This window comes from Theropithecus gelada, chromosome 13, assembly GCF_003255815.1.
Source record: "Theropithecus gelada isolate Dixy chromosome 13, Tgel_1.0, whole genome shotgun sequence".
Classification (NCBI taxonomy): domain Eukaryota; kingdom Metazoa; phylum Chordata; class Mammalia; order Primates; family Cercopithecidae; genus Theropithecus; species Theropithecus gelada.
Window position 1 is genome coordinate 24,181,249 of NC_037681.1, and position 22,785 is coordinate 24,204,033.

The following is a 22,785-nucleotide window of genomic DNA, read 5'->3' on the forward strand; positions in this document are numbered from 1 at the left end:
GGGCAATGAGAGATGGGAGCAAGTGGGGCCTCAGGAGAATCAGAGAAGTGGAAAAGTACAAAGAGTTGGCCAGTGAAGGTGGCCAGGTAACTGGTCTGCAAGCTGGCAGTTCTGGAAGTTAGGATTCTGTCCTCCGCCAGAGACTGGGAGACAGGCCCTGTCCTGCCTGATGCTTGCAGTTCAAGGGAAGGATCTCAGGTGCGGGAAATGTGTCTGCATTGCGAGAGATGCAGATTTGTCAGTGCTGTAAGAGAGGTCAGGCGCCTCTCTCAGGTGTTGGCTGGGATGAACAGTAAATGTTTCTGGCAGCCCTGGGTTTTCACAGTTGGGTGTTTAGTGGTGGGGTCGGGGTCATCCTGTGGCCGTGGCTTGATGCTGCTGGGCACGGGCTAGAGTTTGGTTGTATCTCAGCGCAGGAATTGGGACAGAGTTGTCATAGGCTAGAGTTCTGCGAAACTCAGTCCTTCTTCTTGTTCATGAGGAAGAGCGGATCCATTCCTTGTAGAACCACCACTACCTGTCATAAGGAGGACTTGAGGAGAAGGGTCCAGCCGTTGCTTCCAGCTGCCATGTGTTCAGGGGGAGCTGAGAGACAGCCGAGGAGCACAACCCTCCCACGAGGGTGGTATGCATCAGGAGGTGAAGGCATGACCATCAGGACGGATACAAAGAAGCCAGAGGCCAGGCACAGTGGCTCAAGCCTGTAATCCCGGCACTTTGGGAGACTGAGGCAGAAGGATCACTGGAGCCCAGGAGTTTGAGACAATCCTGGGCAACATAGTGAGACCCCATCTCTTGGAAAAAAAAAAACAAAAAGAAAGAAACTGAGTCCCTTAAGGAGTTCCCTAAACCATCCAGTAAGTGGAGGAAATTATTTAAAGGGAGATCCAAGTCAATCCTTTTCTGGGGGGTGTAAGCTGTATTAGCTATTGTACCCGACTGCCACTGCTACTACTTGAGACAGTCACTACAGCAGTTACTACTGTTACTGCCTGAGACCGTCATTATGACTGAACGAAGGAACAAACGTAGAAATAATAAAAAACAAAAGGAACTGTTTTAAGGAAAGGACCAGGGGAAGAAGAAGAGAGCTCCCTACTTCTAGTGAGCGAAGGCAGCCCCCTGACCTTCCACAGCCCTTCCTATTTATTGGGTAGAATGAGCAGGGAGAATGAGATAACGATTGGTCAGCTGCTTAATTGATCACAGGTTTATATTATTACTAACAGGCTTCAATGATGCCTAATCATAAGAAACACTTGTGCCTGGGTCATGACTGTCCTCAGCGGTCCTTCTGGGTGCATACAGTTTGTCAGTTTGCCAGCATTCTGCATTTATGAGAAACAGTTTGCTGCTTACTCACATAGTCTCCAGTGGTATACTGAGTTGATCATGACCCTCACTCTTTCAGCCTCCAACAAGTTGTGTCTTGGGTGTGAGTCTTTGCTGTGACTGTCTCTTGACAAATTTCCTCTCGAGTGTCGACTACAAACAGGTGGCACTGAGGACTGACTCGTGCACGAACACCTCCCTGGCTTCCGGTCAGTAGTCTGAGGCTAGTCCGTTTTGTGGAGTCATTTTGCAAAGTTCTGACACTTCTGGGGTTAATGATGTAGCCGCTTGTCCTAAGTAGGAGACAGAATCTTCCAGTTTTGCGGGGGCTAGCTTTGCTGACCCCCTTTGTAACCTTATGGTGTATCCGTCACCACAGGCAAGGGTGCAGTGGGAGGAACAGACCACCCTACCCGGCTGGCTCCAGGCAGCAGGTCCTTCCAGATCCCGCTTAAGGCAGCTTCCCGTCCACAAGTCTCAGGACCAGCAGCTGGGGCAGCACTCACATTTCTGAGTCTCCTTTGCGAAGTTTCTCACATTTCGCCATTTGAAGGTCGGCATTGGCCACGTGACAGGAACCATCCACTGGCTGGAAGCACTTTCTGTGTCTTATGACCACACCCACAACAGTAACCCTTATGAGCATAGTTGGGTTGGTCATTGCCTGCACTGGTTGTGACAGAGGCTTGAAGGGCTAACCGGGAGTAGATCCCAAAGGGAGAAATGTAACATTAACCATCATCTTCTCACTGATTGGGCATTTTAGTCCTGTTTAACCAGCAATTCCCTTTGCCTGATTTCTTTGCCAAACAATTTCCTGTGATGTTGACATCATGGGGTGTTGAAGGAAGATGATGTCTAAAGGGAGTTTGGCCCTTACACTGAGCTCCTGTTTCATGAGAACAGAATGTGTCTTGCTACAGGGACATGGAGAATTCCCTGTGTCCCACAGACAAGCTATGTCTATTATACTGATTTCCCGTGAACTGTCGTGTTCTTGAGCTCACGAGGCCATGTCATAGTCCCAGTCTTGGGGGCCTTGAAGTTACAGTTTGGTGCCACTTCAGAAGGGGACTGCTCTGGTCATGTGTATGGGATGTTTCCTGTCAGGACCATGTCTGTGAGTATGATGAGGCCGTTATGAAGGAGGTCCCAGTTTCAGGACTGAGTAGGGTGGGGGCAGTGAGTGCAAACCCAGGAATTCACCTGTTAGTCTCATCAGCTGCTTGGTGATCCAAGAGGAAGAGGTAGTGATGACCGCACTAGGAAAGCACAAGCAGTGTGAGATGGAGGGAACCAGGGAGGGCCCAGTGGAAGGCTGGATGTGGTTCGGGGGACTGAGGAGTAGCTGATGCAATTGGGAGGAAGATACAGGAATCGTGGGAAAAGATTTAGTCTGTTGGGGAGTATGAAGAGGCAGGAGAATCTGTGGGCTCTTGTTCCATGATCTTGGAGAGAAGCCAACCATGTCCTGGCATCACCCGCTTGTTCCACGGTTGTTGGGACAGTCGTCTGCCTCTGGCTGTCATCTGTGGCCCGAGGCTGTCAATAGAACTGTGGTTTGAGATCTCCGGTTGGAATGCTTTCCAGTCAGCATCATCCTTATATATATTTTTCAGCCATGAGACACGGACAGAGGTTGAACACCTTGTAATTTGGCAGCAATGAACAAAACAGCACGAGGCCTTTCTTGTGTGGGGTTCAAGGTTACTTTCCTGATGGTGGCATTTCCAAAATACCAGATTTCATACTTTCAAACTGTGTAAAGGCTGATCAAGGAGTTTGAGGGGAAAGATGGCCTTGATTTGTTGATCGTAGGACTGTGTACTTAATTAACTCTCGACAGTGTCTGAGGATGTCAGACTATGTTACATTGGAATCTCCTGTTGGCCAGGAGGTGTAGGGCATTCTTGTGGTCTTCCTGTAGTGGTTTCAAAGGGGGACCGTTTCTGAGGAGGATGGGGTGAGGATCCGGGAGTCATAAGAAGGATGGGTAACACCCATGGCCGTAGACAACCCAGTTCTTCAGACAGTTTAGCCAGCTTGGACTCTGGACATGTGGGCTCTTCCTAAGATGCCTGATGACTGAGGCTGTGATGGCAATGGAGTCTTCGACCAATGTGTTGTATTTATAACTGCTTATGTAATTTTGCTAGTGAAATTTGATCTTTCATTAGAAGTTATAGAGGGGATACCCCAAGTGGGATAGATTACTTCCAGGAAAATGTTGGCAACTGACATTGTGGAGACATTTTGGCAGCAGAAAAGCCTCCAACCGTTTAGAAAACATACAGATCAGTGTGGGGACACACTGGGGACGTACTGGCTGCTGGGCCTCTGGTAATTGGATAAAGTGTATTTGACAGTGAAGGAAGGGTCCAGGGTAAGCTGTTCCCCTTCCTCAGCCCATGTTTAGAATTTTCCCAGGGGTATGTTTCTGGCAGAGGAAGTGAGGGGCAGCTGCTCAGTCCAGATAAAAGCTAAAGGGTTCAAGCCATTGTTTGTCCAGCATGTCCTGCATTTGTACCTTTCTGGGAGGAGTCAGGTGTAAACACAAACAATGACTCTGGTGATAGATTTGAGTGGGCCGTGTGGATCTCCTGTGTTATTTCCTTGGGAGGCATCTTGAAGAAGTTGTTTCCTTCAAGGGAGGTGTCTGTTTGGGTTGCTATAACAAGATATGTGAGACTGGGTAATTTATAAACAACAGGAATTTTTTGCCCACAGTTCTTGAGGCCGGGAAATCCGAGATTGAGGTGCCAGCGGGTTTGGTGTCTGGCGAGGGGTGCTCCCTGCTGCATAGATGTGCCTTCGTGCTGTGTCCTCACATGATGGACGGGGCAGACAAGCTCACTGAGGTCTGTTTTATGAGGGCGCTAATCCCACTCATGAATCTAAGCTCCCTCATGATCAAATCACCTTTTAAAGGCCTCACCTCTTAATGCTTTTACATTGGGGATTTGGTTTCAACATGAACTGGGGGGTGAGGGGACACAGAATTCAGACCGTAGCAGAGGGTGAATCATCCCACCAGGGGCCCAGGACCTCGGAGTGCGAGCCAGGGCTGTGGTCCCAAGGCCTGGAAACCACGTGGGTTTCTCATGTGGTGGGGAAGAGCCTCCTAGTTTGGCATATTTATTAGCCCACTTATTTTCCCAAGTCTCATCTGATGTCTTTATGCCGTATCCCTCAGTGTTAATAAGAGCAGTTTGTTGGGGTAACAACAGCGCCTCCAGAAGGTCTGCTGTTTGGGGTGCCGGCCGCTGTCGTAAATCCCCCATTTCTGTGGCACACCCACATCAGGCACTGCCCCAAAGGCATGGCGGCTGTCAGCATAGATGTTTCACCATCATTCCTTCTGTCTTCATGCAAGCCCGGGTGAGAGTGATTCATTCAGCCACCTGGGCTGATTTAACACATGGCAGGGCTGGATGGCCAAGAGGTTTGTGCTGGTTAGTGACGGCATATCCAGCCTGGAAGGGCCCATCCTCCCTCCAGAGATAGGAGCCATCGACATAAAGAGTGAGATCTACTTGGGGCAGAGGGGTTTCTGATGAATCTAATCTAGGATGAGACAATCATCTCATGTTAGTGACACGGGTGTCACTAACATCCACTAACTAACCATAGGTAAAGGAAGCAAGTGGCAGGGTTAAGGCTTTGATGGTGTAGTATGGTTACGTGGGGGGGAAAGCAGTAGATTTCATAAGAGAGAAGTTTAGCCACAGAGGAATGCTGTGTTCTCGTTAAGTAGCAGGGTCTGTAGGGTCTGAACGGGATGAGGAATGTGTGTGTCCAATAGGCGACCCTGTTGCAAGTGAGACAGGCAGCCTGGACAAGACTGGTGGTTGCAGCCCTGGGTGACAGGCAGGGGACATGCCTCAACCCGAGCTCGGTGAAGCTCTCACAACCCAGGTTTTTATGTTTTGGGGAGAAGGCTCCAAGACATGATCCTCTCCTTCATGCACAAGGAAGGACAAAGGCAGGGAGTAATTGGGAAGTTCAAGGTGGGGGTGAAAGTAGAGAGCTCTTCAGGTTCTCACAAGTGTCTTTAGATAGGGAGTTTCTTACTGCTGGGTCGAGGGATGGCTCCCTCATCGTGGCCTAAAGAGAGGAGGCAATTGGAGAGAAATTAGGCATCCACATCCTACCACATCCCACAGGACCCCCACTTCCCCACGCCCAGTTGTTCTTTTGCTTCCAGGAAAGGAAAATGTTGAAGACTAGAAACTTGGTCTGTAGAGATTGTTTTTTCCTGTGACCAAGATATCATAGCTCAGATACCAGCCACACGGAGAGGATAACTGAACTTTGCGTCTAGCCACTCCATGGCCCTTTTTGCTAACGCCCTAAGGAGGCATTCACCGTGCAGAAGGGAGCTGTTATCACTTTCAGAACATAGGAGGAGGTCATCCACAGTTAGATTACGGTCGAGTTTCCTGGGAATTTTGCCTCCTTCAGATTTGCACTTAGGGTGTGTGAGAAGTAGGTAGGGCCCTCAGTAAATCCTTGGGCCATAACGGTCCAGGAATATGGTTCATTTTTCCAGGTGAAGGTGACAAGCCTGGGGAATTCTCATGGTAGGGAATTCTAAAAAAGGCAGTGCACACATTGATGATGACTGTGAAATACTGTGTTAGAAGTGATCACGGCCACGACAGTGTTAGCATTAGGCACCAAAGAAAGCCTGGGTTTGACAATTTTTTTATAGATCTCAGATCTCGGACCAGCTGATGTATTTTTTTCCATTTGGCTTTTTAGTGGCCAGAATGCGAGTGTTGCATGGACTGGAAATATAGGGCAATACCTTTCAAGTCCCTCTGGTTTTAAATGATTGTTTGCAAATCTTGTGGAGGGGCACGGAAGGATCTATTTCTATCTTACAGGGTTCTGCATCTCAAATACATCTAATATCCATGGAGTTTCTTATCCACAAAGAAGGAGGAATCCTGCCTAACAGCTGATTGAAGTCCTTGGTTAAGTGAGTGCCAGGTGGAGGGAAGCAGAGGAACTTAGGGAAGTCGGACACAGTGTTGGGGAATATAGATGAGTGGGAAGGAGTCCCTGGGGACACCGTGGATTCTAATACCCCGATTCAGGAGAAGATCCCTTCCTAGCAGATTTACAGGGTGGTAGGACTGAGAAGGAAATTGTGCTGCTTGAAGAGATCCCACAGAACTGTTTTGAGGCTGAGAAAGAGGCAAGTCACGAGGCACAGGATGAAAACCCAGCCCTGGTGAAGGTGGGGGACTCGGAGGAATGAAGAGGGAGAAGAGGAGACCGTAAGGGTAGGATGCGTTGCCCTGGACCGATGAGAAGTGGGTGGAGTCCCCGTTCAGGTGGCAGAGTGACTTCTCCTGTTGAGTTTAGTGGCAGTTAAGGGCATTGGACGTTTGTCTCCTGCAGGGCAGGCAGTGATTTTGTGACGGGCAGAGGACTCGGAATTCTTTCCTCCGCTGGAGGGCTGACCTGTTTCTCCCCACGAACCAGCAGATGTCCAGGCCCACAAGAGCCGGTGGTTTCTGAGCTTGCTGTGGGTCAAATGTTTCAGGTTTTTTCCTGATGATTTTAATTGCAGTGCATTGTGCATTGTGTATTTTCCAAATGGACGGGGTTGTTACGTGCCACGAATTCTGCAGTTCTCAATGAGAAAGTTTAGGATTAGACTGAACTGTTACTTAAATCACTCCAGTGTTTTTCAGGTTGTCTCAAAATCTTAGTTTAGAAAAACACAATAATAACCATTATGACAACTTAGTTTTTAAAAATAATGCCTCTTTATTACCCTTTTCAAATCAGAATGCCCATAACCTCCTTTTCCCTTCATTATAAGCCTGTGGAGCAGATAAGGCAGGCAGTCCTATTCCAGTTTCGGAAATGGAAGATAGAGGCCAAAAGACAGTAAGGCCCTTCATCTGTTCATTTGATCCCTGATGCCTCCATCTCATCCATGTACCCCTCGCCACCGCCCATCCAGAATTGATGGCCATCCATCCCCATCCAGGCCCTGGGGAGACCGAGAGACTCAGATGCAGGCTTGTCCTCAGACAGCCCACAGTTCAGTCGGGGGAATGACAGGTCCAGTGATACAGCTATTTAGTTCTGGAATCAGCCCTGGAGACCATGGCTTCTGATTTCAAATGTGCAGAACTTTCAATTCAACTCAGCTTGGAACTTGACCTGGTTCTTGGGAGCAAGCATTAGGCGACCTTCACCCCAGGATGAGGGGAGGGTGCAGGCGACCAGTCTAGGATGTCACAATGTCCTCATGGCCCGTTTACTACCCGACTGCAGCAGGTCATGGCTATTTGAAGACAGCGTGGCAACAGAAACAAAAACGACCCTGGCTTTCTTCCCACCTACCATCATCGATGTATTTCAGAGCGAAGCAGCACATTTCTGGTGCCTTCTACGTTGCTTTTCAACAGAGAAGACAGAAAACTGGGTGGAGGGAAGTGGATGCAGGGGCAGGAACACAGCGGGCATTAGGGTCGGGTGGAGCTGGGCTGGGTCGTCGGTTCTCCATGTGGCCTCCATGGGGCCCGGGGAAGCCCCTTAACCTCTCTGAGGCCCAGGTTCTTCATCTGTGTCACGGGGGAGCAGGACTTGCTCTACTGATTTGCTGGAAAGGTTAGAGACGACTCTATAAAGTGTGCACGGCCAGTGCTGAGCAAACGGCAGCTGTCATTGCCAACCCACCTGACCAAAACCCATTCCTGGACCCATATGCTACTTCCCATTTTAAACAATCTGAAATATTTTCTATTTAAAATGTTTTATTTCCCCCCCCATTTACTATTAAAAATTAATTAGCAACACAGGAACAGGTGCATTGACAAAGTAATTTTATGGCTTTTGAACTTCTCTTCAGAGTTTCTATTTAAACCATCTTATTTAATACAGTGACTCATGCCCATGGTGAATATATAGTTTTAAGAGATATACATTTAAAGTAAGTCTCCCAAAATAAAAAATTTAAAAAATAAAATTAATTTCAGCCTGCCAATACTGCTAATTTGTTAGAAAAATAAGTCGATAAGTAGTAAAATCTACATTTGAACTGATGCTATTTGTTAAGAAATAAATAATTCGGTGCACCATCGACAGTTCACATCAATGTGTTTCACATTAATGGCAGATTGGATAAATGCCTGATTTTTGAATATTCATTTTGAGCAATGAGATTGAAGTAAAGTAAAAAGAGAATTAATGTTTGTTTTTACTCCCTTGTCAAAGGGTTTGATTTATATTACAGATAATTGTATGTGCAACTTCTCTATCAGATTGCAAGTTTTTGTTGGCAGAGAGTTGAGGAAAATTCAAAGTGTGAAGAAAGAGGAGAGATAATGAAATTAAATTGAGATGAACTATATGATGAGATGTATTCAGCATCCCACTCCAAGGGCAATAAATTTTTTCCACTGGTCTATCTGAAAAAAAAAAAAAAAGTCTCTTGGTTTATATCACTAGTTCTCTAGTGATTCTCCCAGAGGGAACCAGCGTCACAGTTTCTGGTCTCTTCCTAGGATGCGCCGTGCATGGTCAGGCGTTTATAGGTATATGTGTACTGCATGCACTGTTGTGTACCTTCATTTTTTTGTAACCACCCAATTTATCTTGGATTTTTTTTTTTTATCAGCATATATAAATTGTGCTTTCAAAAATGAGTATCAGGTATTCAAAAATTCACATGTACCAGTGTTTATTTACCAGTGATGGGATTTGATATGTGCTCATCTACAACCTACCACAGACTTTCAGGGAAACTGTTTTCTGGGTGTTTTAGATGGAATAGTTCATTCAGCTACCTGGAAGATGGATTATCTCTGCCTGAACAACACGGGCCCCAAACCCAGCATGGTGATATTGGTCTAGGTTCATTCTTCAGCTCAACCAGCAAACTTTTAGAGATGTGTGAAGTCCATTTCTCCCTCTGAACTTGCCATTTCCCAGTTTATAAATCAGAGATTATTGTTTCTTCTCTTTATCTTAAAAATTCAAAAAATTTTACGTTTTTCTATTTACAGGCTTATTATAAAAATGCGGAAATCTAGAAAAGCATAAAGAATAAAATGGAAATCTAGAAAAGCATAAAGAATAAAATAAAAATCTGCAGTTATCCCATCCCTCAGAGACAACTGATACAGAAGTGCTGGGAAGGGAAGAGTGTGGCCCCTTTAAACGATACAGAAGGGGGAAGGGAAGTGCTGGGCAGAGGAGGGCGTGGTCCCTGACTAGGGCTCTACCCAGGGGACCTGCGTGAGGACAGGCATTTTTGTTTCCCTGCCCAAATGTTGCATTTCCCAAGACCACCCTGGCCTGCCATGCCCCCATCCTGTGCCTATAAAAACTCGAGACCCTAGCAAGGCAGAGACAGAAATGGCTGGACGTCGAGAGCCATCGGCGGAGGAACACACAAGTGGTGCGTCAAGAGGGACGCACGAACAGGCACCCGCACACCGGCAGGCCACAAAAGGCAGACCAGCACGGAGTTTGGCTGGGGCAGTTGGAGGAAACTTGGGGTGCTGAGAGGCCTGATTCCAGGGAAAAACTATCTCCCTTTTGGCTCCCCCATCTGCTGAGAGCTACTTGCACTCATTGAAACCTTGCACTCATTCTCCAAGTGCACATATGGTCCAATTCTTCTGGTATGCCAAGGCCAGAACCCAGGATACAAAGCCCTTTGTCTTTGCGACAAGGCAGGGGTCTAATTGAGCTGATTAACACAAGCCACCTACGGCTAAACTGAAAGAGCAGCCTGTAACACACCCCCCCTGGGGCTTCAGGAGCTGGAAACGTTTACCCCTAGATACTGCCATGGGGTCGGAGCCCCACAGCCTGCCCTTCTGTATGCCCCTCTAGAGGTTGGAGCATTGGGGCACTGTAGAAGCGAGCCACATCCCATCGCACGCTCTGCGAGGGGGACAAGGGAACTTTCCTGTTTCACAACCACTATTAACCCTAAGGTACCTTCACTCCTAGTGCTCTTTCTGTAACCCACTGTTGCGGTTTTTGTCTACGACATTAATTATATTTGACCCTTTTTCCCCTGTAGATATAAATTCTGCATAAACAAATTTTTTTTTTTTTTTTTTTTTTTTTTTTTTTTTTTGNGGAGTGCAGTGGCGCGATCTCGGCTCACTGCAAGCTCCGCCTCCCGGGTTCCCGCCATTCTCCTGCCTCAGCCTCCGAGTAGCTGGGACTACAGGCGCCCGCCACCACGCCCGGCTAGTTTTTTGTATTTTTAGTAGAGACGGGGTTTCACCATGTTAGCCAGGATGGTCTCGGTCTCCTGACCTCGTGATCCGCCCGCCTCGGCCTCCCAAAGTGCTGGGATTACAGGCTTGAGCCACCGCGCCCGGCTCATAAACAAATTTTAATGGCTGTATACTTTATGGTGTGGCTGTGGCATAATTTATTTAACCAGTCTTCCATACTTAGACATTTTATATTTTTGACTTCATACATAATTCTGTGAGAAAGACCTTCACCTCTAAATCTTTGTCCACTCTCCTGTGGGGTGGATTTCATGGTGTGAGATGAGTGGGTCAGTGGTTATTGATCCGTTATATTACATTGATCTATTTTGCCCAAGTGTTCTTCAAGAAGACTGTGCTGATTTTCAGCTGCATCAGCAGTGGGTTGGTGTGCCTGTTTCTCAATACTCAGGATAAGACTATAAATTAAATTTCTTAAAAATCGAGACAAAATATAGCAAGACCTTGTTTAAATATTTATTATTTTATTCCTCTTAGTAATCTATATTTAGAAAAACTTGCAGCCTAAACCAGTTAGGAAAACCAATAGTTGAAAACATTGTAGCAAATCTTTATTGTAATTATAATAGCACATGGATAAACTCTGATACAACTTGCATAGAACATTTCTTTTTATGACTTCTTGTGGGCAGCATCTTAAATATGGAATAAGTTGGACTCTGGGTTGATTGGAAGCCTCTTTTGCCACAAAACCTTAGCAGAGAAAATAGATTCTCTTTATTGTGACAAACATATTCAATTAAGATTTATATTTACTCTAAAGAGAGATATTTCTCAAATTCTAAGTAATTTGCATTTAAGGAAAAAGAAAACATGGCAGTAACAGTAAATTATAATGTAAAAAAATTAACCAGAATTGCAAAGTTGAGCTTACTTATTGTTAAAGGATATCAAGGATATCATTTATTCTTTTTAGACTTAAACAATACATCTTGTATTTTACATTATTTTAATGGGAATTACAAGAGATTGAAACTGTTGCATGTGTCTTTGATTACGGCATAGTCTCATGAACACTACTAACTTTGTGATGGGTTTTGAAAATCTTCTAAGCACTTCCTCTCCCTCAACACATAGAAACAATAAACTAACACCCCTAAGATTATACTGAAGTTGCCTTAAAACTCAGGAGTGAAATAAGCGGTTCCTATTAACTTTTCAAAGGAATACATGTTATTTTCTTTGGGAGATGATCTCGGCTCCCGAGAAAGGGAAAGCAGCTACATTATTTAAGGCAAAATTGTCTGCCTGTTTTCCAAATGGACACAATTTTCTTTCATTTTACCCATTATAGTAGTGGGAGACATGTTTTATAAAAAGTGGAGTTATGTTCTATTCATCTGGGCATTTTAGATTTTATAAAATGCCCACATTTTAATCAAGCTGCCCAGAATGTCACAACTGTAGAGTTGGAGCCCCACAGCCTGCCGGTCTGTATGCGCCCCCTAGAAGTTTGAGCAGTGGGGCACTGAAAAAGCGAGCCACACCCCCATCGCATGCTCTGCGAGGGGGACAAGGGAACTTTCCCGGTTTCACAACCACTGTTAACCTTAAGGCACCTTCACTTTCTGTAGCCCACTGTTGTGGTTTTCATCTACAACAAAACCGTATATATATATATATATATATCTATATACACACACACACACACACATACACACACACACACACACCTGTCACCAGGCTCTGTGACATTCTGTACAGCTTGATAAAGTCCTCAATAGGGCATGACATGTAGTATTGGAGGCTGCTTAGTGCATCCCATTGTTTTTACAGTTCTTTAATTATATATATATTGAATTTTCAATGTTTCCCCCTGAAACTTAACGTATTAATGGATGCTTTTCTTTTTGTCCTTACAGTGTTTTTACAAATGGAAGATTATTTATTCCACCTGCAAAAATCATTATACCCAAATTTAGTCTGTCCGACTGGGACATCGTGCTGGCCACGATCGGAGAAAAAGTCTTCCCTCTAGGAGGCGTTCGGAAGTAAGGAGACTCTCGCCTATAGGACAGCCAGGGGGCGGCAGCTTGTGCTTATTCTTTTCTATGAGAGTTTTCTGCCTGGACCAGCAAAGTCTAAAATGATTCACCATAAACTCTTAATTTTCATTCTTCAAGCAGATAGTATTTTTTCAATCTTGGTTTTATACTTACTTTTAACCAGCCTCATTCATTTATTCATTCAGCAAACCATTGAGCATCTACTGTGTGCTAGGGGTGGAGAATACAGCATTGCAAAAAGGAGTCTTGCTCCCTGAAACCCCTACTGAGTGGGCCAACCTTTCAAGTTGCTAGAATACTGCAGTTGGTGTGTGTGTATATATATATGTGTGTGTGTGTGTGTGTATATATATATAATGAGGCCTCCCAGTTGGTCTGGAGGAGCCAGGCCTGTGGGAGCTGGTGTTTGGATTGAGTCTTGGCAGAGATGGGGGAAATGAATTTCATGTGACAGAAGAGCACGTGGGAGGGAGTTAGTGTGTGTAATGGCTTCTAGCATGGGCTTGGGGGTTCGACATGGAGCAAATCTCCTCTCCGCTGTGGGTGTCTCTGTTACCTCGGGCACATTCCTAACTCCTCGATGCTTGTTTTGTCATCTGGAAACCTGGAAATAATAATACCTACTTCCAAGGGTCCTAATATGTGTAAAGTGCTTAGCGTAACACTCAGTGCATAGTAGGCGTGAAATGGGTTTGTGATTATGGTTGTGACAGTCGATGAGGCACAAACAAGCAGAGTGTGTTGAGGAAACACCACGGTGTTGTCACAGGAATTCAGCACTGTTGTGAGGGAAGCGGCCAGCCCCGAGGCCAGAACGTAGGTCCCATGAATACCTTACAGACCAGGCAAGGGGCTTGCTGTCTTGCAGCCAGTGGGTCCCATTTGTGTGAATGAAAGCTCACAGTGGTGGTCGTCCATCGTGATGATGGATTGAAGGTGGGAGGTGAGAGATGGGCTGTGAGCCAGGTGGCTGTGAGGATAATCTGGGTCGGCCTTCAGCTTTAACCACATGCACAGGCTGAAAGTGAAGGGATGGGAAAACTGTCCCATGCAAGTGGAAACCAAAAGAGAACAGGGGCAGCTGGACTTACCTCAGACAAAATTGACATCATGTGAAAAACTGCAGCAAGAGATAAAGAAGGTCACCACATTATGTTAAAACGGTCGGTCCATCAAGAATATACAACAGTTATAAATAGATATGCAACCATCACTGGAGCACCTAAATATATAATATGCAAGTATTACCAGAACTGAAGGGAGAAGTAGACAGCAATACAATAATAGGAGGCGACTTCAGTACCCCACTTTCAACAATGAATACATTATCCAGACAGAAAGTCAATAAGGAAACCGTGGGCTTGAATAACAATATAAACCCAATGGACTTAACAGACTGCAGAACATTCTGTCCACCAGCAGCAGAATACACATTCTTCTCACGTGTACACAGCATTCTCCAGGATAAATCACATTAGGCCACAAATCAAGTCTTAGCAAATGTAAGATTGAAATCATATCAAGTTATTTTTTCTGACCATAATGATACAAAACTAGAAATCAGTAACAGGAGGAAAATTGGAAAATTCACAAATATGTGGAAATTTAACAATGCATTCCTAAACAACCATTGGGTCAAGGAAGAAATCAAAAGGGAAATAAAAAAATATCTTGAGAGCAACAAAAATGGAAATAAATACTAAAACTTATGGGATTCAGCAAAACCAGTTCTAAGAGTGAATTTTATAAAGAAAATGCCTATATTGGTCAGGCGCGGTAGCTCACACCTGTAATCCCAGCACTTTGGGAGGCTGAGGCGGGTGGATCACCTGAGGTTAGGAGTTCAAGACCAGCCTGGCCAACATGGTGAAACCCTGTCTCTTCTAAAAATACAAAAAATTGCCAGGCATGGTGGCGGGCATCTGTAATCCCAGCTACTTGGGAGGCTAAGGCAGGAGAATCACTTGAATCTGGGAGGTGGAGGTTGCAGTGAGCTGAGCTTGCGCCATTGCAATCCAGTCTGGGCAACAAGAGCAAAACTCTCTCAAAAAAAAAAAAAAAAAAAAAAAAAAAAAAAAAAAAAAAAAAAGAAAAGAAAAATGCCTATATTAAGGAAAAAGAAAGATCTCAAACAATCTAACTTTACACCTCACTTTTATTAACAGAATGAAAGAGATCACATGATCATCTCAATAGATACAGAAAAGGCACTGGATAAAATTCAACCTTTCACGATCAAAGCTCTCAGCCAATTAGTATACAAAGAATATATCTCAACATAATAAAAGCCAAACACGACAAGCCCACAGTTAACATCATACTCAACGGTAAAATGCTGAAAGCTTTTCTTCTAAGAAACAGGATAAAGGTGCCCCACTTGTACCACTTACATTCAGCATAAGGCTGGAAGTCCTAACAAGAGGAACCAGATGAGAAAAAGAAACAAAAGGCATCCACATTGGAAAGGAAGGAGTCAAATAATCTGTTTGCAGATGATATGATTTTATATATAGAAAACCCGAGACTGTACCAAAAAACTGTTAGGATAAAAGAATTCAGTAAAGTTGCAGGTTACAAAACCAACATACAGAAATCACTTGTGTTTCCACATAATCTCAACAAGCTATCTGGAAAAGACATTAAGAGAAAAATCCCATTTACCAAAGCACCAAAAAGAGTAAAATACTTAGGAATAAATTTAACCAAGCAAGTGAGAGCTCTCTACACTGAAAACTATAAAACATTGATGAAAGAACTTGAAAAAGATACAGTAGATGGAAAGATACCGTGTTCATGGATTGGAAGAGTTATTATTCCTCCAATATTGTACTGGAGCAACCGCACCAATGAGAGATCTTTTCTGAGGTGGGGAGTCCTGCAGAGGAGCAGGTTTGGTTGTTGATAACAAGTTAAAGAATCAACTGAGACATGCCTGTGGGACCCGCAGGCCTGGGCTGCAGACGGAGATGGAAGCTGGAGTTTTCGAGTGGGGATGTGTGAACTCAGTATCGGTGAAGCTGTGTGTGGGTGAGACCCCCGGGAGCTGGCCTGGAGAAGGTGGGCAGCTCAGGTGCCTGTGGGGTCTTCCATCAACTGCTTGTCACTTTGTGAGAATGTGGGGCTGTTGTGGTCAGAGTTTTCACAAGAAGGCAGAAACGTCAAACCATGTAAAACAAAGACAAGAATCCTCCTCTCATGGGTTCTTTTTATGCCCCTGTTCTGTCCACAGGCAAGGTTTTGGGTATCCTCTAAGGGCAGCTCTGTTTTCCTTGGCATCTCTCTGGCCTCAAGTTTGTGCCCTCGTGGTCCTGATGCTGGAATGGATTTCCACGTGTATGTGGCCCTGCCCGTTGGTGCCTCATCTGACCACGTGGCACCTGATCCTGCCTTTGCCCCGGATGCGGTTTCTTGAATTCTTTTTGCCTCGTGTTCTGTGGCTATGGACTCCTGGCCCTCTGCCTGTTCCCAGTCCTGGATCCGCCAACTAGCTGGGGGTGGAGTTCTTGGGGGTAGTTTGGAGTGGGAGATAAAGGGAAGCCACAGAGGGGCGTGCAGAAGAGCTGCAGACTCCGGAGTGGAGGCAGTGGCCCAGGAAGGCACAACCTGGATGCCTGGGCTGGATTAGCTTGCAGCGAACACCACAGCTGAGGCCAGGGAGACGAGATCTAGAATGCGCTCTCTGCCTGCACTTAGCAGGTGGCCACCGGCACTGTGAGATGGAAGCCAGGTCCTGTGGGCGGGCTGGAGTGGTGGGTGAGAAAGCAGAGATGGGAGTGTAGGGGGTACATGTCTGTGAAACAGGGAGAGAAGGGTGATGCGGGATTGTGGCTTGAGGGGCTCAGAGCAATGACATGGTCACCGCTGAACACGAGGGGCCTGAGCACACCTCTCTCCCGAGGGAGAAGGTGGAGGAAGGAGGGGCATAGGAGCCAGACCCTGAGCAGGTGGAAGAGGGTGTGACCTGGAGGATGGGTGGATGCATAAGCCGTGCGAGGTTGGGGAGCCACCCTTCCTGCAAGGCAGGGGTGGAGGTGAGGATTGGTGCAAGTACGGAAAGCTTTAAGGTAGGAGGGAAGGAAGGTGGCAAATTAATGCCTAATGGACTCTAAAAAGGGAGAAGGCTGTGTCTTGCGAATGGACAGAAGGAGAATGGGGCAGCGGGAGGGACACGGAGTGGGAGGGTTGCCGAGCAGGGTTGAGGGCCCCGCTGGACTGCGCGCTGAAGATCTGTAGCGGAACCAGCCTGCAGTTACATGTACTCTGGGGCACTCAGAAGCTGGGGACGAGAGAGGAGAAGGCAGATGGGGGGTTGGTCCACGAGGTGAGGGCAGGGAGGGACAGGCAGGGATGGGGGCTCATGTCGCAGCAGGCGAAGCCATTGCTGGCGTGGACGTGAAGCCAGAGCCAGTTGGGTGGCGTCCGGCCCAGGGTCTGGCTGTTGGTGCAGATTAGAGGAAGGTGAAGTGGGAGAGTGGGAGGCCGGGAGGTCAAGAGGCTGCAGAGGCAAGGTTGAGACATCCACCTGGGGACGCTTCTGGGCGATAATGAGGTGTGAAGGACTGCCCTGGGAGGGGCTGAGAAGGCGCAGGGGAGATGAAGATCTTCCAGGCTGAGAAGTGGGAAAACGCCGTGCAGCAAGGAGAGTTAGGAGGAACCTGCCGTGGGCAGCGATGGTCCCCTGATGGTAGCTGCTGTGGAGGAGGAGCAGAAACAGTTAATCCTGCCTTATGCTTTTGTCATGTAACTCTCCCATGGGGGTAGATTAAAAACATTCAAGAGTGATTTGCAGTCAACAGTTGTGATACCATCAATGAAAACTGATGTCCACTTTTGAGTAGGATGTAGACTGTTGAGCCGTTTAGAGCAGTGGAGCGATGAGTAACCTCATGGCAGTGGCGACGAGCAGGTGGAAGTTAGATGCTTGTGCACAAATCTGTGCCGGGAATACCTCCATACTCCCAGAATGCAGCTATAAATATTAGTATATTATTCTCAAAGAAATAAGGCTCTGTGCAGTAGATAGACTTGTGTATAATTCTAGGAGAAGCCAGAAACGATAGTGGAAGAAATCTATTTTTTATTATTTACTTATTTTTTTTTTTAGACTTGCTCTGTTGCCCAGGCTGGAGTGCAATGGCACAATCTTGGCTCACTGCAACCTCAACCTCCCAGGTTCAAGTAATTCTCCTCTTTCAGCCTCCGGAGTACCTGGGATTACAGGCGCCTGCTACCATGCCTGGCTAATTTTTGTACTTTTAGTAGAGAGGAGTTTTCGCCATGTTGGCCAGGCTGCTCTTGAACTCCTGACCTCAGGTAATCTGCCTGCCTCGGCCTCCCAAAGTGCTGGGATTACCGGCATGAGCCACTGCACCCAGCCTTGGAATAAATCTTAAGTATCACATGCAGAATGATAGTAGTGAAAGTAGCAGAGAAAATTCTTGTGTGGTAGAAGTAAGGAAGGGAATAGAATATTTAAAGAGTAAAAAAGACATTAGATCAATAAGCTCATTTTTTTTTTCCTGGACTTAAATTAGTTTTTTATGGTTGGGTTTAGAAAAAGTGCAGAGCTTAGAAATAAAGGAAATGCTTAGAAAGTACAAATGTTAAGCTTGAAGGAGTGAAGCAATATGCACATTAACAGAGTTAAAAAAATCAATGTGCGTGTTACTTTTGAATGGGAACTACAGCTACTGTTTCTCATGCATTTGAGAAATTATTTATATTTCTCTGTATTTATCATCCTTTAGATAATGCCAATATGATTCAGCTGAGATTTCCGTCACACCTTTTCCTTGTGTGGGTTAGAAACTAAGCCTGTTCTTTTTTTAGGAGACTGTTGCCCGGGCTCAGTGCAGTGGCGCAGTCACAGCTCACTGCAGTCTTGACCTCCTGGGCTAAGAGGATCCTCCCACCTTAGCCTCCTGAGTAGTTGGGACTATAGGTATAAGCCACCATTCATGACTAATTTTTTTTTTTTTTGGTAGTGATGAGGTCTTGCCATGTTGCCCAGGCTAATTATTTGTAGTGTATTAAAATTCCTTGATTTATTGGATAGTTTGAACTTTTGGCATAATGCATCCAAACAGCCCAGAGAAATACTTAAGTGAAATTCTGTAAGTCTCTATATGAGACGATTGCTGATCTCGGTTGGGAAAAGGTGCTCGTAGAGACTGTTAGCTGAACACCAGGGATGCAGCCGTGAGCAGGGGCTCGGTCCTCAGCCCCAGTGCAGCCCAGCAGAGAGAAAACGTCACGTGAGCAGTCACGGCGAGGGCAGCATGTTCGTGAGAGGAAGCACACCGCTGGGGGAGCCCAGACTAAGAGACCTCCCAGAATAGATGCGTGCTGTAAGAACTAGAGGACCTGGAGGAGTCGGGGCAGGAGGGTAGCTTCTCACATCAGCACCCTGTGGGCCTCTTGTGCCTCACCTAGGCCAGGCCCTGGCCAGGGAAAGTGGGAGTGGATGGGGACCAGCACGACCCACTCTAAGAAAGGAATGATGTTTAGCATGGAGTGGGGGCCATGGAGGGTGAAAGAGGGCAAGTTGCCTGAGGTCAACAGTTCTGAAAATTCTTTCCATGCCACCTGCTGGAAGGAAAAGGTGATGAGCTATTCTTGTGAATTTCTCTGAGACTGAAGTGGAATGATCTCCACTGTCCGTTTTCAGTTTCCCACTGTTCGTTGAGTGTATACTCTGCACCGCACACTATTCTAGGAGCTGGGAGGTGATAAAACATCTGCAAGAACATGCTCCTTGACACTCAGGATCGCACAGCCTTGCTGGGAGACGGATCCCCTAAGGGAAACAGTTGCACTGCAGTCGGAGGCAGTGCTGGGGCCTGGCCAGTGAGACAGAGGAGGACCTTGAGCTCCGTGAGAGCTCTCAGAGCAGAAGGCCCACGCAGCTGGGAGTTGAAGGAGGGTCTGTCCTGGGTTCTGAAGAAATGGGTAATGGAAGTAACGGAGGTGTTCTGGGGTGGGGGGACTGTGTGGACAATGGCCTGCCATAGGAGCGAGGAGGCGTGAGGGCCCTGAGGGAAGCAGGGCCTGGCCGTAGTGAAACTTTTTGGAAAATGCTGGGAGACAAGTGTGGATACCCAGGGCTGCAGCACTTACAGATGGCCCTGGTGGCTACATGCAGAGTTTTATGATGTTTTAAGAGCTAATGATGAATGCCAGGGCGGGACATACATGTACACAGCACACGAATGTGTGTTCCCGTGGCCCACACCTGTGAGCTGGCCCCTGGCCCCTCTGAGGCAGGGGCTTCCTGCCTGGGTTTCTGTGCAGGGCTCAGAGTCAGTCATGCTGCCCTGTGTCATGGGCACAGCTGTCCCTTATCCACTAGCAGGTGTTTTGAACATCAGCATCCGTGATTTAGGTGACAGTCATTCTGGAGAGACCATGGTGACCCATGAACTTGAGTTTACTCATCTTGACTAGCCTGATTAGGAAAGAGAGAGGCCCCCACCCCAGAGGCAGTGAGAGGTCTGAGGGAGACGAAGCGGACCATTGTCATGGAGCAGCCTGGCCACCACTGTTAGTGGCAGCTGCTTGCCCCAGTGGATGTCACTTCTGGCTCAGCACAGCGTGTCCTGTGCATCTTCCTGGCCCAGGCAGTAGCCCCATCCCAGCGTAGGTGCAAGGTGCAGGGCACACACTGGACACGCTGGGTGTGGCCTGACCTCGCCCATCTCAAAGTAGAAGTGAAGTCTTTGGCTGCACCACACACTGAACCTTTCTTTATTTGTTGATCGATTGAACAAATATTTATTGAGCGCTTGAGGGGTTTCCATCTAAGCCCTAAGGGGATGGGGTGAGTATGCCCCTCGCAGGGCAGACATTGTCTAGTGGAGAGACGACAGATGCACGCTCAGGAGCAGATCCCTGATAAATGCCCCGCGAAGGGTGGCACAGAGGAATGAAGCAGGGCCGGGCTTGGGGTGAGTGACTGGGCTGGTCAGGGCAGGCTTCTCTGAGGAGGTGACATTTGAGAACACATCTGAATGGCACAGAGAAGTAAAACGCATCGTGATCTGGATGGAGATCGTCCCGATCGGAGGGACCCTCAGGCGCACAGGCTCCGCGTTGGGAAGCCACCGGTGGCAGGGCAGTGCCTGGTGAGGGAGGGTGGGGGAGCTGCTGAGTCCCGGAGTGAAGACTGGCTTGTAGACCTCGCTGAGAGGCTTGGGCAGTGAGTGTGGTGGGAATCCATTGGCGGGTTCTGAGCAAGGAGTGTCGTCACCTGACTACGGGGTGGGATGGGAGACTTGTTTAGAGGCTCCTGCAGGTGATCCCGGGGAGACCACAGTGGCCGGGGCCAAGGCAGGCAGGCTCTGGCTGCGTTACTGTAGGTGATGGGGCTTGCTGATCAACCTCATGCAGGAAGAGTGAGCTAGAGGTGGGGGTGGGGTGGGGGTGGGGAGTGTGTGGTGGGGGAGGCGACGCTGGAGGGGAGAGGAGGGAGAAAGGAGGAAGACTACCAGCCTTCTGATCAGAGCAGCTGGGTGACTGTCGGTGCCATTCCTGAGAAGGGGAAGTGGGAGAAGGAACAGGTTTTGGGGGAGTTCAGAATGAATTTTTGGATGTGTCCAGTTGGCGAGGCATATTGGACGTCAGAGTGGGGATGTGCCAGGCTGGATATGTGAGTGTGAAGTCAGGGAAGAGGTCGGGCTGGAGAAACGGACGCACGGTCTGAGTGTTGTGGATGGTATTGGCGGTTGAGGTGCTGGGTGGGATGGAGTTAGTGTTGGAGGAGAGACCTGAAGATTGAGTCCTGGGTTCAGCTTCCTGATAAATAGCCCATCAACCTTGGGCTGTGGTTATTTGTGGACTTGTCATCTCTTATCCACTATATTTTAAGCTCCTTAAAGTTTGGGACCCTGTCTGATAAATATCTTTTTTTTTAGTCCCTTAATAGTGGGGAAACTAGCTGAACTAACAGCTGAGACCCATGGACTGGGAGTCCAGGGTTCAGGGTGCCCAGTGAGACCCTGCTTCCAGAGATTTTGAAGCCTTAGCTGAAAATCAGGTCTGTCTTTTAATCACTACATGGTCTTGAAAAGGAAGTTCATTAAACATAAATATTTTAAAATTCCTGTGAGATAGACTGTACCTTTATTTTGGGAAAACAGCCAAATTGGCTATTTATTGGTAAAGGATTTAGAGATATTTACATTTTCTACTATATGCTCAATCTTTAAGGTTCATTAAAAATCATTTAATAGACATTTTTGTAATGTTTTCCAATTTACAAAACAATTTTGCAAATGGCTGTTTCATTTAGTCCTCAGATTTTCTGATACAAGTAATGATCGAAATACCTAGTGTTTAGCATTTTATGATGCAAAACACTTTGATTTATGTGGGTGATCTCATTTGATATCCACATTCTTACTATTCATTTCTGTGAGACTCACACTTTAGTAAAAACCGCCGTTCTCTGTATGTGACGTCCCAGCTCACATTTGTATGTCTGTGTAGGTGTAATCTGAACATCACATACAGGCTCACATTTTCACATGGATGGATGTGTCATTTTCTATCTGGAACTTCCTTCTTGTCTTATCCCACTGAGGAATTTCTACTTGCCCTTCACCCTGTGAGTAGACTTTGTACCTCTCTTAGAAGAAAATGAGGCCGAGATGAGTTTAGGGAAGAGTCCGAGGGGAACATGCCTGAACCGTTTGTTCCTCCAGTGTGTAGGCGGCCAGGTGTCCTGCTGGCCCTGTAGGGTTTAAACCACAGTTTGGTGGCCATGGCTCTGTCTTACTCAGCGGGCACCTCCCAAGTCTTGCATTGAGCCACCCAGAGTCCTTTTCTTTGGTATCTGTGGTTCCATCCCTGAATGAAAAGAACACAACTTCCTAGAAGCAAACAAATGAACGTAAAAACAACCAGCCTCGGCCGGGCGCGGTGGCTCACGCCTGTAATCCCAGCACTTTGGGAGGCCGAAGCGGGCGGATCACGAGGTCAGGAGATCGAGACCATCCTGGCTAACACGGTGAAACCCCGTCTCTACTAAAAATACACAAAAAAAATTAGCTGGGCGTGGTGGCGGGTGCCTGTAGTCCCAGCTACTCGGGAGGCTGAGGCAGGAGAATGGCGTGAACCCGGGAGGCGGAGCTTGCAGTGAGCCGAGATGGTGCCACTGCACTCCAGTCTGGGTG

At 46.9% G+C, this 22,785-nt stretch overlaps 1 protein-coding gene across 1 annotated transcript in view; it reads left to right on the forward strand.

Moving 5' to 3' along the window:
* DCDC2C (doublecortin domain containing 2C) overlaps positions 1-22,785 on the forward strand; it is a 101,433-nt gene that overhangs the window by 28,719 nt on the left and 49,929 nt on the right. The window contains exon 4 of the mRNA XM_025353508.1: positions 12,473-12,601. Coding sequence (XP_025209293.1) covers positions 12,473-12,601 — 129 coding nt within the window. The remainder of the gene's footprint in view (positions 1-12,472; positions 12,602-22,785) is intronic.